This window comes from Theropithecus gelada, chromosome 1 (assembly GCF_003255815.1).
Source record: "Theropithecus gelada isolate Dixy chromosome 1, Tgel_1.0, whole genome shotgun sequence".
NCBI lineage: Eukaryota > Metazoa > Chordata > Mammalia > Primates > Cercopithecidae > Theropithecus > Theropithecus gelada.
Genome location: NC_037668.1, coordinates 46,801,992 through 46,814,830, shown reverse-complemented (window position 1 = coordinate 46,814,830; position 12,839 = coordinate 46,801,992). Strand labels below are relative to the sequence as shown.

The 12,839-nt window shown below is 51.3% G+C and overlaps 2 protein-coding genes across 7 annotated transcripts in view; one reads left to right on the top strand and one right to left on the bottom strand.

The window, feature by feature from the left end:
- Nucleotides 1–81: 81 nt before the first annotated feature.
- On the bottom strand, nt 82–7,612 carry MRTO4 (MRT4 homolog, ribosome maturation factor). Its single transcript, XM_025381602.1, has 8 exons — nt 7,262–7,612; nt 4,340–4,398; nt 3,143–3,246; nt 2,039–2,120; nt 1,661–1,728; nt 1,207–1,358; nt 627–703; nt 82–500 (listed from the first exon to the last, which is right to left on the bottom strand). The coding sequence occupies exons 1-8, from the start codon at nt 7,287–7,289 to the stop codon at nt 351–353; spliced, it is 720 nt and encodes a 239-aa protein (XP_025237387.1). The 5' UTR covers nt 7,290–7,612; the 3' UTR covers nt 82–350.
- Nucleotides 7,528–12,839, top strand: part of EMC1 (ER membrane protein complex subunit 1) — a 28,341-nt gene continuing 23,029 nt past the window's right edge. For 5 of the 6 annotated variants that reach the window (XM_025381484.1, XM_025381506.1, XM_025381515.1 and 2 more), the window contains exons 1-5: nt 7,528–7,705; nt 9,612–9,736; nt 10,622–10,687; nt 10,927–11,020; nt 12,200–12,328. In XM_025381484.1, the coding sequence (XP_025237269.1) occupies nt 7,611–7,705; nt 9,612–9,736; nt 10,622–10,687; nt 10,927–11,020; nt 12,200–12,328 (509 nt within the window). In that variant the 5' untranslated portion in view covers nt 7,528–7,610. The remainder of the gene's footprint in view (nt 7,706–9,611; nt 9,737–10,621; nt 10,688–10,926; nt 11,021–12,199; nt 12,329–12,839) is intronic. The other variant, XM_025381524.1, reaches the window with a different exon arrangement.

Genomic DNA, 12,839 nt, shown 5'->3' with positions numbered 1-12,839 from the left:
CACCTTTATTCTCCACACTTTGAGAGGCCAAGGCAAGAGGACTGATTGAAGACAGGAGTTCCAGACCAGTCTGGGCAACAGTAGTAGAGACGGGGTTTCACCGTGTTAGTCAGGATGGTCTTAATCTCTTGACCTTACGGTCTGCCCACCTCGGCCTCCGAAAGTGCTGGGATTACTGATGTGAGCCACTGCACCGGGCCCAGAGTTTTATTCTTTACAGGAGGTCAGTGCCCATCACATTCCCTGTCTACAGACAAATAAAGAGCTGCTCTCTTCAGAGGGCGGCAGCAGTCCTGCATGGTCCAGTGAGACCCAGAAGGTTCCAGGAGGCCTTCAGTCCTGAGTCCCTTTCAGTCATCGTCTTCTGAGTCTGACTCTTCTGCGGACTCGGATGCGCTCTCTGGCAAGTCATCTCCCATCTGCTGGAACCTTCCCGACTGGGAATCCCACATGTATTTGATGGTCACCTTGAATTCAGCCATCTCATACCCAAAAAGCTTCTGCAAGAGACAAAGGGAACAAAGAACCAGGAGGAATGAAGGTATTCAAAGTGCAGGGGTCGTTTTCAGCAGGCAGAAGCAAGCCAGCGGCCCCTCCTGCAATAGCCCTCAAGGCGCCAGACTCACCAGGACGCGAGCCTGCTCTGGGGTCAGCACGTCGCCCTCCTTGCACACCTCAAAGTCGGATAGCAGAGTCACCACACCTGCAGAAGAGGGTGGCTCTCAGTTACCTCTGGCCCAGAGGCCTGCAGAGCCCTCTCTGTCCCTGCCACGTTAGGAGGAATCCATTCAGCCACCTGCCCTCCCCACAGCTCCATCACACACTGGGCAGTGGCTGTCTCCCTGAGGTCCCTTTGATTCGCCACAGCCTTGACCTCCTGGGTTCAAGTGATCCTCTTGCCTCAGCCTCCCATGTAGCTAGGACCACAGGCACACACCACCATGGCTGTCTAATTTTTTGACTTTTTTTTTTTTTTTTTTTAAAACAGGTGCCAGGCCCCTGATGTCCCCTGTCCCTCAACAGCTGCAAGACTATAAGTTACTGTCTGCTTTCACCCCAACTGTGAGGCGTGCACTCTTAGCCCCATTTTCACATGAGAAAATGGAGGCTTGTAGAAATAACTTGCTCAGCCAGAAAGGGATGAGCTTGCAGGCTTGTGCTCTTGGACTCTAGGCTGTGAGCTTTTGGCTCCAGGGCTGCCCATACCTCTCTTGAGGGTGGTGGGCAGGCCCAGCTGCCTGAGCTGTGGCTCCATGGAGTGGGGGAACTGCTCCAGGGGCCCCGGGTCCAGGCTCACAGTGAATGCTGCTTTGTTACCAGCGCGGGCGTAGTCCATTTCTGTGTATTTTGTGAACCACCTAAGGGAAAGAGAAGCGGTAGGAGGGGATGCTCCTGGCCACACCACCAGCCCATGAGTCAGGCTCCCCCAAGTGTCCCGTGGCCCTGGGCCTTTACAGACCTTGGCTGCTGGCCAGCAGCCAGCCCACCACACCATGCTGGAGAGGGCAGAGAGGGCTGTGGTCCCAGGTCACTAGCTCAGTGACAGGCTTCCAGGAGCAGTTCCGACTTGATGCCGCATATGGAATGAAGTCCCTGCATCATTCCCTGCCTGAAATCCCCCTCACCCGCCTCTTCCTCTCCGTTCCTCAGCAGTACTTACTCATTCACCTCCTCCTTTGTGCGGTTGGTGAACAGGAGACCCACTTCACCCCTCAACCTTTTGCTGACCTACAAATCAAGAGTGAGGCCAGCTTGGTCACATTAGAGCAGTGGTTCTCTACTAGGCACATTTTTGCTCACAAGGGGACATTTGGCAACGTTTAAAGATGTTTCTGGTGGTCACAGCAGGAAGGAGTGGGAGGCAGGAAGGGTGTTATTCCCTGGGTCCGGAGGTGAAGGAAGAACCCAGAGCTTTAAGCCAGGCCCTGCTCTCCCTGAGCCATGGGCCAGCCGACGGCTGGGGGAGGCTATCACGTGGGAGTAGTGGGAGAGAAGGCGGCTCTGCCTCAGCCCCACCCCGTGAAAACCAGAGACTTACCTGGTGCAGGTTGTCTTTGTACTCATCAGATGGGCTCCGACCCAAGGCCACCATCATCACCTTGTTTTTGCCAAAGAACATCCTACCAAGCAAGAGAAAGAGCGTTCTGTGAAGGAAGTGCCCTGCCCTCCCTGCCCCTCAGCAACATGCAAAGCAGCTCTGGTCCCCAGTGAGCTCAGGCCCAGGCTGAGCCAGTGGCACTCACTCCTCCATGCTGCCTGGCCACACTGTCCCACTTCGGGGTCCTTTTCATTATGTTCCCACCCACAGACCCCTGACATGGCAATACTTTGTGTCCCAGCCCATCACGAGCATCATGTACTCATGTATGGGTTCTCCGTCTGGATGTATGCAGGAGGCACGTTAACAGCCTGAACCAGAGCTGGGGCGGCAGGAGACCAACACCAGAGCCACCTGCTCCAGGACAGAAACTGCCCATGTGGCTCCTGTATCCTGCTCCCAGGTCACTGTCTGTGTCCCAGTGCCCATGCTGACATTCTAAAACTGGTGTGATGCTCCTAAATGGCTCAAAGTCCAGGGTTAAAGAGCTGCTTCTCCAGAAAGGACCACCTCTCAAACATCTCCTCAACTGCCAAGTCCTGTCCCCAGGAACTCAGTGCAAAATCTGCTTTTTTTCTTTTTGAGATGGAGTTTCACTCTGTCACCCAGGCTGGAGTGCAATGGTGCGATCTCAGCTCACTTGAACCTCATGGGTTCAAGCAATTCTTCTGCCTCATCCTCCCGAGTAGCTGGGATTATATTATAGGTGCCCGCCACTATGCCCGGCTAATTTTTGTATTTTCAGTAGAGAAGGGGTTTTGCCATGTTGGCCAGGCTGGTCTCAAACTCCTACCTCAGGTGACCTGCCTGCCTCAGCCTCCCGAAGTGCTAGGATTATAGGCATGAGCCACCGCACCCGGCCCAAGACCAGCTGTAACAGTGAAAAGGAAGTACTCTTCAGTGGCAGGTAGCACTTTGTCGTTATTAAGGTGTCAGTGGCATGACCCAGGCACCTAAAGGGTCAGATATTGCTCCTATACTTTGACTGAGAGCAGCCTGGCCGGGTCCCCACTCAGAAGGGCCTTCTTCCCCCTGCCCACTCACCGGCTGTGCTTCCAGGCGTTCCGGATGTCCTTCAGCTTGCTGTTCCTCATGTTGGCCACAGAGAAGATGAAAAGGTACTTGTAGGTATCCACACATTTCCGAAGCTGTGGGACAATTCACCAGGCTCTGAGTTCAAGCAGCAGCATACAATGGGCACTACTCTGGCCTCAGATGAGAAGGAATCTGCTCTGGGCCTCTGACAACTATGGAAACTGGAAGAACTGGAGGCCTCTAATTGGGTTGTCTCCTACCTCTATTACTGAAATCAGGATCCCTAACTACAGGGGGGGCTGAGCCATGGATCTACACCCCACGGCCTTTTCCAGGTTTCTCACTTATCTATGACCAACAGTGGAACTGACCATCAATGGTTAACCTAGAAACATTCACCCACACTATGAAGGGTCCTGCTGCGTGGAAACACATGGAGCCTCACTGTTATAAGGGGAGGCAGCTGATCGGCACTGCTCTGCACATGGTGCTGGCCAAAGCCACCAGGAGGCAGCCTCCAGGAGTGGAGTCATTGAGCAGAAGGAGACTGTTTCATCCAGCCTGCAGCCCAGGTTGGCAAGTCAGAAGCTGTACAGATGGTGGGTTGGTGCAGTCACCTACACCTGGTAAATCTCCCAGCCTTTTTTTTTTAAAGACAGGGTCTCACTCTGTTGCCCAGGCTGCATACCGCCATGTCCAGCTAGCTTTTTTTATTCTTTTTGTAGAGATGGGGTTTTGTCATGTTGTCCAGGCTGCTCTTGAACTCTCAGACTCAAGCTATCTGACCACTTGGGCTCCCAGATTACTGTAATCCCACGCTGGGATTACAGGCGTGGCCCACCGTTCCTGGCCTCCTCCTGTTTTTTGTCATTGGGCAGGCTAACAAACCTCTGTAAGCTTCAGTGACCCCAAACGCAAAACAGCAACATCATCACCTAGTACCCACATCTCAGGGATGTTATGAGGATGGAGTGGAATGACACATAAGAAACACTTAGTGCAGGACAGGGCACAGAGTACAAGCTAGTCAAAGCTGGAATCATCACTATGGAAGTTTTTGCTGGTGCTGCTGCTGGAGGAAAAAGGGCTGGATTAGCAGCTTGGAGATTTTTTTTTTTCCAATAGTATGCTCCCCTGGCCAACAGTCCTATACCTACCTTGATAAAACAAACAATTGCAAGCTCTAGAAAAAGAACCACCTCTTACCTCTTCTATCAGGTTTTGTTTCAGTTCCAAGCCTTTCTTGGCAGTTTTGGTTAAGGAGACTAATACAAACAAAAAGGAGAGAGATGATGAGAGACCAATCTAGATGCATTGGAGACTTATTTTTTCCTCCCCTTTGGCAGAGAGCTCAGCCGGATGCAGCCATTCTGAAAAAAGGCAGCAAGGCCTTCGTGGCCATCATTTCTGGCACACAAAGCCATTCCCAGGGCCCATGGAATGCCTACTCATCAGCATCCTGGCCCTGAAGATCTCTAGATATAACTCCTGCTATTTAGACAAACTAGCCCTTTCTTAGCCCCTAAGGCTGACCCAGAAAACTTGATTGTGGTGTGGGGGATTGTTCCTGCTGCTGGGAGTGCTCTCGGTGGCAGACCTCACCCGCTGGCTGAGGCAGGCCCCTGTTTTTTATTTCTTTTTTGAGATGGGATCTCACTCTGTCACTCAGGCTGGCATGCAGTGGCACGATCTTGGCTCACTGCAACCTTGAGCTCCTGGGCTCAGGCAATCCTCCCACAGGATGACAGGCACACCCCACCATGGCCTGCTAATTTTGGCTGGGACCATAGAAATGCACCACCATGCCCAGGTGAGTTTTGTATTTTTGCAGAGATGGGTTTTGCCATGTTGCCCAGGTTGGTCTTGAACTCCTGGGCTCAAGAGATCTGCCTACCTCGGCCTCCGAAAGTGTTGGAATCATAGGTGTGAGCCACCACACCCGGCCCCTTGCTGCTCTTGACCATGATGCAGAGGCCACTCTAGCTGGCCTATGCTGTGCAACCATGAGACTGGGGACTGAATCTCCTGTTATGTATCTGCACTCCAGTTTTGCAATTTGGACCCATAGATGCAGCAACACCTCTCTGGGGAGGAATATGTACCTCTACTGTAAAAATGGCTGGGGCCCAATTTGCCCTCTACCCAGAGAGTTTGCATTTGCCAGACCTGACCTGGGCCCCCTCCACAGAATCAAATCGTTCCACAAACACTTAACAGAACTCCCACTGCAAAGCCCCGGGCGCCTTCACAAAGGGACCCGGGCCTCTCTTCTTTAACCTGCCCGGCACTCAGCCCCTCTTAACAAGGTACCACACAGACAAAGACACTGACATCAGTCAATGGTAAGTGGAGTAGAGGGGGGCAAACGAAATATAGCGGGCCACTTCCCATCATTTCCACTGTTACACCTTTGGCTCAAGTCAGCATCACCCTCTCTTGGATTAATGCTGGTCTCACTGCTTCCATCCCTGCCCTCTGCCCTGTCTTCCCCAACTATTCTCACCAAGGCAACCAGAGTGACCCTTTATAAGCAAAGGTAAATCACATGGGTCCTCTGCTACCCATTTCACCTGGGCAGGAAAGCCAAAGCCTTACTAAGGCCGAGGAAGCCCCGCCCTCTCTGCCTAACCCCTCCCCCAACTGTATTTGGCTCCTTCTGCTCCAGCCCCACTGGCCTCTTGTCCCAAACATGTCAAACCTGCTCCCACTTCAGAGCCTTTTCAGTCTACGTTCCCTCTACTTGCAACAGCATTCTTCCAGATAATTCCACAGGTGCACAATTCCACAGGTCGCTCGCTTCCTTTAATTTTCTGTTCGTCGCCTCATCAGTGAGACCTTTCCTGACCACATTATACAAAATATCGCCGTCTCTTCACCCCACTTTTACTCAATCTGATTTTTAGCATTTTGTGGAATGTGTTTCCCCTGAAACGTTAGGCTCGATAAGAAACAGGCCTTCTTTGTAACTGCTGTATTCTCCAACGCCTAGAAAGTGCCAGACCCCTGAATATTTTTGAGTATGCCAGGGAGTCGGGTTAAAAGAGATGCCACCACAGCAAAGGTGGTCAAAAATGGTCTCTTAAGTGAGCCACTACGCTCAAGTCGGGCGTAGTTCCAGACCGCTTTGGCAACACCCTGAAAGTCGTCTCTATAAAACAACAACAGCAACAACAACAACAACAACAACAAGAAAACCTAGCTGGGTGTAGTGGCGTGCGCCTGTAGTCTCAGCTACTCGGGAGGCTGAGGTGGGAGGATCGCTTAAGCCAAGGAGGTCAAGGCTGCAGTGACTTATTTTTGAGACGGAGTCTCGCTCTGTCGCGCCCAGGATGGAGTGCAGTGGCGCGATCTCGGCTCACAGCAACCTCTGCCTCCCGGGTTCAAGCGATTCTCCCACCTCAGTCTCCCAAGTAGCTGGCATTACAGGCACCCGCCACCACGCCCATCTAATTTTTAGTATTTTTAGTAGAGAAGGGGTTTCACCATATTGGCCAGGCTGGTCTAGAACTCCAGACCTCAGATGATCCACCCACCTTGGCCTCCCAAAGTGCTGGGATTACAGGCGTGAGCTACCGCACCCGGCCTGTGGCGCCACTGCACTCCAGCCTGGGCAACAGAGCGAGACCCTGACTCAGAGGAGTCCTATTAACTGACAACTAAGAAGGAGCAAGCCATACGAAGAGGTAAGCATGCCAGACAGAAACAACCGCAGACACACAACGCCAGACACGGGAACAAGCCTGTGCTGAAAGAAGGGAACGGGGAAAGGCAGCCAGGGTGGCGGGAGCGCAGGAAGATGAGAAAGGGCCGAGGTTGGGAAAAGTGGGCCGAAACGGCACCAGGCACAGCCGGGGTAGGTGTTCAGGAGCTGCCTCCCGGCCCAGTAGGCCTTGTAAGAGCACTTGAAACTAGGCAAGAGTCTCCGCTCCCTGGACCCGACCAGGCGTCAGCCCCCTCTGGCGGTTTTACAGCCTCGAAGCCCCCATTCCAGCTAGCAGCGAGGCAGCGGAACACCTCGAGGATGTCCTGGCGTTCCATTTTGCGCCCCCGACGCCCCGAAGCTCTCACCGCAGGCTGGGCAGCCAACCCACGGAGGCCCCCCAGGGGCCCAACGCCCCCTTCACCCACCTTTCTTGTCGCGCTTGGATTTGGGCATAGCGCTGAATCCACGTGCGGCAGAAGACGGTGCACCCCGTTAGGACCCCGGCGGCGCGGGGGCCTCTGGGACGGCTCTCGGGGGCTGCCCCTCGCGTGTGCCTGACCCAGTGTGCACTGCAGCCTGCCTTTTCCTGCCGAGCCACCACTTGCGCTTTCTCCCGCGCCTGTAAGGCGACTTCCCGCGTGCCGAGGAAATCCCCGAATCCCGAGCGTCCGACCGAGGGCCTCGCGCACGGTCCCAACTCTGTGGTCCCGCGGAGGCGGAGCCCGCGGCCCGGTGCATGCCGGGACGGCGGTGGGCGGTGCCTGCGCTCGCATCATGGCGGCTGAGTGGGCTTCTCGTTTCTGGCTTTGGGCTGCGCTGCTGATTCCTGTGGCCGCGGTCTACGAAGACCAAGTGGGCAAGTTTGATTGGTGCGTACGTGTAGAACATATTCGAGAGATAAGTGGCTGTTTCCACGGTACCTGTCTCCTGCCTGCTAAAGGGAAGGGGGTTGTCATGTAACAGGATTGGCCGCATAATTTGCAGGACCCAGTACAAAATGAAAACGTGGGGCGCCTTGTTCAAAAATTAAGGATTTAAAGTCGTTCGAAGCAGAGCTTTAAACCAAGTGTTAGGGGTCCTTCTAAGCTGATCCTTGTGTGTAAGCCGGCCCTGCCATCCAGGCATGCTTGGGGTGCTGGTCAGAGGTCACCAATCCAGTTCTCCCTCGTCAGGTTCCATTTCTTTGACTGTCAGGTTTCTGGTCTACCAGGTGTCAGAGGTCGCCACGCCGTCAGTGAACTTGAATTCCTACTCGAATTGGTGTCTTGTAGGCATTTGAACAGGAGCTTTCGTCTTAAAAATTCTAAACTGAACCCTTTTCCCCCTCTCATCAACCTAGTCTGGCCCTGGGCTCAGAGCAGGATTGCCCAAAACTCTAAGCAGCTAGAATATGCCTTTCATTCCTTCATTCACCCACTCGCGCCTTCCTTAAGGCCCTGAAGTAGCTTGCTTTTGTTTAAATTTTACCAATTAAGAGTTGTGTGATCTTGGGGAAAGTGGCTTAACCACTCTGTGCCTTTGTTTCTTTATCTATGGAATGGGTTTACTAAGTCTGTTATCTATTACAGTACTTGTGAGAATGAATGAGATAGTCCAGTTAAATTACTTAGAACAATGCCTGGCTCATTGAATGCAGTCATTAAATGTTACCTGTTATTATTGCTCTTTACACTTTATTCTTCAGGGCCCAGCTCAGATTTCTCCTCCTCTGAAGTATTTTCTGTCTTGGTAAAAGTTGATTCACATATATGTTGAGTACCTGTTACGCCAGACAGTGTGACAAATACAACATAAGTTACATTTTTAATGATGTGCACAACTGTTCACAATGTTATATGTGTATATTACACATATATAGCAGGTGATGTATGTATCTAATGTTGCAGAATACTAGGTATATGCAATTTTCTTTTCATGAATGAATGAATGAATGGCATTTCCTAACTGCTTAGTGTTTTGGGCAACTCTGCTCTGAGCCCAGGGCCAGGCTAGGCTGATGAGCGGGGAAAGACTCTGTTTAAGACTTTTCTTTCTTTTCTTTTCTTTTTTTTTTTTTTTTAAGACGGAGTTTCCCTCTTGTTGCCCAGGCTGGCGTGCAGTGGCGCGATCTCGGCTCACTGCAACCTCCACCTCCTGGGTTCAAGCAATTCTCCTGCCTCAGCCTCCCGAGTAGCTAGGGTTACAGGCATGAGCCACCATGCCCAGCTAATTTTGTATTTTTCGTAGAGACGGGGTTTCTCCATGTTGGTCAGGCTGGCCTCGAACTCCTGACCTCAGGTGATCCACCCGCCTCACCCTCTCAAAGTGTTGGGATTACAGGTGTGAGCCACAGAGCCTGGCTAATAAATACCTCCGGTTTTTTTTTTTTTGAGGCGGAGTCTCACTCTGTCCTCCAGGCTGGAGTGCAGTGGTGTGATCTCAACTCACTGCAAGCTCCGCCTCCCGGGTTCATGCCATTTTCCTGCCTCAGCCTCCCGAGTAGCTAGGACTACAGGCGTCTGCCACCATGCCCAACTAATTTTTTGTATTTTTAGTAGAGATGGGATTTCACCATGTTAGCCAGGATGGTCTCGATTTCCTGAGCTTGTGATCTACCCGCCTCGGCCTCCTGAAGTGCTGGGATTACAGGCATGAGCCACCGTGCCCGGCCACAAACACTTCTTATATGTCCTAAAATGAGTGTGATGGTGATAGCCCTGTGATTTGTTCTTTTCTGGAGCATTTTGTGGAATGGCGATTTTAGCTCCTTACATTCCCCTGTACTCTTTTCCTCAGGAGACAGCAGTATGTTGGGAAGCTCAAGTTTGCCTCCTTGGAATTTTCCCCTGGATCTAAGAAGTTGGTTGTAGCCACAGAGAAGAATGTGATTGCAGCATTAAATTCCAGAACTGGGGAGATCTGTGAGTGAACTGGGAACTGTGTCTACTGGCTGCCTAAGGGATAGAAGGCTCACCATTGCCAACTCTGCTTGGCTGATTCCTGAATAAGGGACATGTTGGCCAAAAGACGCCTCTCCTAGTGGATTCTGATACTTTTTTCAGTCTTACCATCTTTGAATGTTTGTATATTCCTATAACTGACCTTTGCAGTTTATTCTCTTAGCCTGAATCCTGAGTGCCCTTAAATAAGATATTGCTGCAAGCCCCGGCGGGAGGATCACTTGAGCTCAGGAGTTCGAGACCAGCCTGGGCATCACAGTGAGGTCCTATGTCTAAAATTTAAAAAATTAGTCAGGCATGGTGGCGTGTGCCTAGAGTCCCAGCTACTTGGGAGACTGAGGTGGGATTCTTGCTTGAGCCCGGCAGGTTGAGGCTACAGTGAGCTGTGATCATGCCAGTTCACTCCAACCTGCGCAGTAGAGCGAGACTTTGTCTCAAAAAAAGATGCTGCTGCAGAAAACACATTATTCTACTTTGCGGTAAACTCTCACATACCCTCACTTAATTACCTACATTGGCTGGATGTTTTTAGGCACTAAAATAATGGAAATAGAATTTATGATCACTATTTTTCTTGTGACTTGGATGGATTTTATTAATCTTATTGTTGTTTGTTTATGTTTGATGGGGTGGTAGTGGGGCCTGGACAGTAGTGGCTCCTCTTAACCCCTTCTACCCTCATTACCCCGTGAATGGTACTGGATCACTGCCAGTTAGCTATACTCCTTCACTCCCTCGAAATAAAATTGGACATTGCTGTGCAAATGAAGAGCTCTTCATTTATCTCTTAGTCTTCTGGGTTGCCTCCTTCTGTTCACAGTAACGTCTAACTTTCATGTCTCTCAGTGTGGCGCCATGTTGACAAGGGCACAGCAGAAGGGGCTGTGGATGCCATGCTGCTTCACGGACAGGGTAAGCAGAGTCCTGTGTCTCCATTGTGTGGCCGGCTCCCTGTCCCATTCCTTGGCTCCGTCATCTGTACAGGATCTGGTAGGGAAAGGAGATGGGGGACTCCTGACAGTGAAGGACAGGTACCTGTTTAACATGTATTTGCATCCAGAAATCAGAGGTGAGGCCATTGCTCACAGTGGGACCCTCGGAGGCGACAGAACAATTGGGAAGTGACTTCACCATGATCTTTTCTTTTCCAGATGCAATCACTGTGTCCAATGGAGGAAGAATCATGCGTTCCTGGGAGACTAACATCGGGGGCCTGAACTGGGAGATAACCTTGGACAGTGGCAGGTAGGGGAGAAACTGGATTCTATCTTGACTGAGTTAAAGGATTTACCAGAACACAGATCTGCACAGACAGCAAGTCTGGGCTTCTGGCTTTTTCCCAGGGACCACTGGAGAGCCAGCCATTGAGTCCCCATTGTGGATATGCTTGCTCGGCCAACGTGTATTGCCATTGAGTGCCCGTTGTGGATATGCTTGCTCAGCCAACATGTATTGAGCACCTGTTAGATGCAGAGTTTCCAGGTGCAGTGTTTGCGCTTGTGCTTGAATGCTTTTCCTAATTTCACTGTGATTTGTGAGTTTTGCAATGTTCCAGATAAAAGAACATAATATAAAACTTCCAATGTTTAGTTTTGTTTAAAGAATAACTTGACCTATTGTTACATCTTTGCTCAAGTTATTTATTTTTATTTATTAAGTTTTTTGAGAGATAGTTTCACTCTGTCGCCCAGGCTGGAGTGCAGTGGTACGATCTTGGCTCACTGCAACCGTTGCCTCCCACGTTCAAGCAATTCTCATGCCTCAGCCTCTCCAGTAGCTGGGATTACAGGCATGTGGACCGTGCCTGGCTAATTTTTGTATTATTAGTAGAGATAGGGTTTCACCATGTTGGCCAGGCTGGTCTCGAACTCCTGGCCTCGTGATCCTCCCACCTCATCCTCTCAAAGTGTTGGGATTACAGGCGTGAGCCACTGCGCCCGGCCCCTAAAGTTGTTCAAATGATAGGGTCATTTGTATTAGCTTATATATCTTCTGATAGTAATTCATTTGGTAAACACGTGGTGAGCCCCAGGTGATGGGAACACACGGGACTGTGAGACAGCTGCTGTCATCGAGGATTCCGCTGTCCATTGGGAGGCAGGCAGGTAGCACAGTAATAACAGCACTGTCTGATGGGTATGTGGCAGAGGGTAGGTCCAGCTGCTGTGAAGTCCCGGGGAAGGAGGGAACAGCCCTTAGGAGAAGTAGATGGTTTCAGGGAAGCAAGCAGTGTGACCACATGGTTGCGAGTGCAGAATCTCAAGTTGGCTAACAAGAGGCAGAGCCAGGATTAGGATTCAGCTGTGTTTGACCCCAAAGCCTGTTTCCTTACCCACCAAGCAACAGTGAGTACTGTTCTGGACTGTCTCTCCCAGCTTGAGGCTCTGCAGGTGTGGGCTGCTCTCAACCTGTACTTGTGCTCAGTTTCCAGGCACTTGGGCTGGTTGGCCTGCAGGAGTCTGTGAGGTACATCGCAGTCCTGAAGAAGACGACGCTTGCCCTCCATCACCTCTCCAGTGGGCACCTCAAGTGGGTGGAACATCTCCCAGAAAGGTAAGGCCGCCTGTGTACAGGCAACAGCTGCCTCGTCCTACTCTCTACGAGCTCCTCTTTCTCCTTGAGGGACCCAAAGCATTTGCTTTAACCCAGGCCTGTCTCTTGTTAGTATTGCATGGAGTGTGTTGCACTCACAAGATCCTGAAGGCTGTGAGTATGGGTGAGACTCCAGAGTATGCCTGGAGTTTCCTTTGCACTGAGGAGAACACTCTCAAACTGGGGCGCTAGGGCGAGCCATGCTACGGGAGCCACTCACTCGCTCGTGGTTATGGTACTTTGTGCCTTCTGACTTCTAGTTCAAGTACCAGTTCTGACTGAGCCTTTCATTCATATTAAGAGTTAGAACAACTCAAGAAGAGCGCAGGGTAGGCTGAGTGAGTATGAAATGGTTTCTCGAGCTCCTGCTGGTAGAAAGCATTGAAATTGGGAAGGAACAGGAGGGAGGGAGGGAACAAGAGAAAAGGCTCTACTTAGATACCCTGTGGCCATTTTCAAAGTTTAGAGCAGG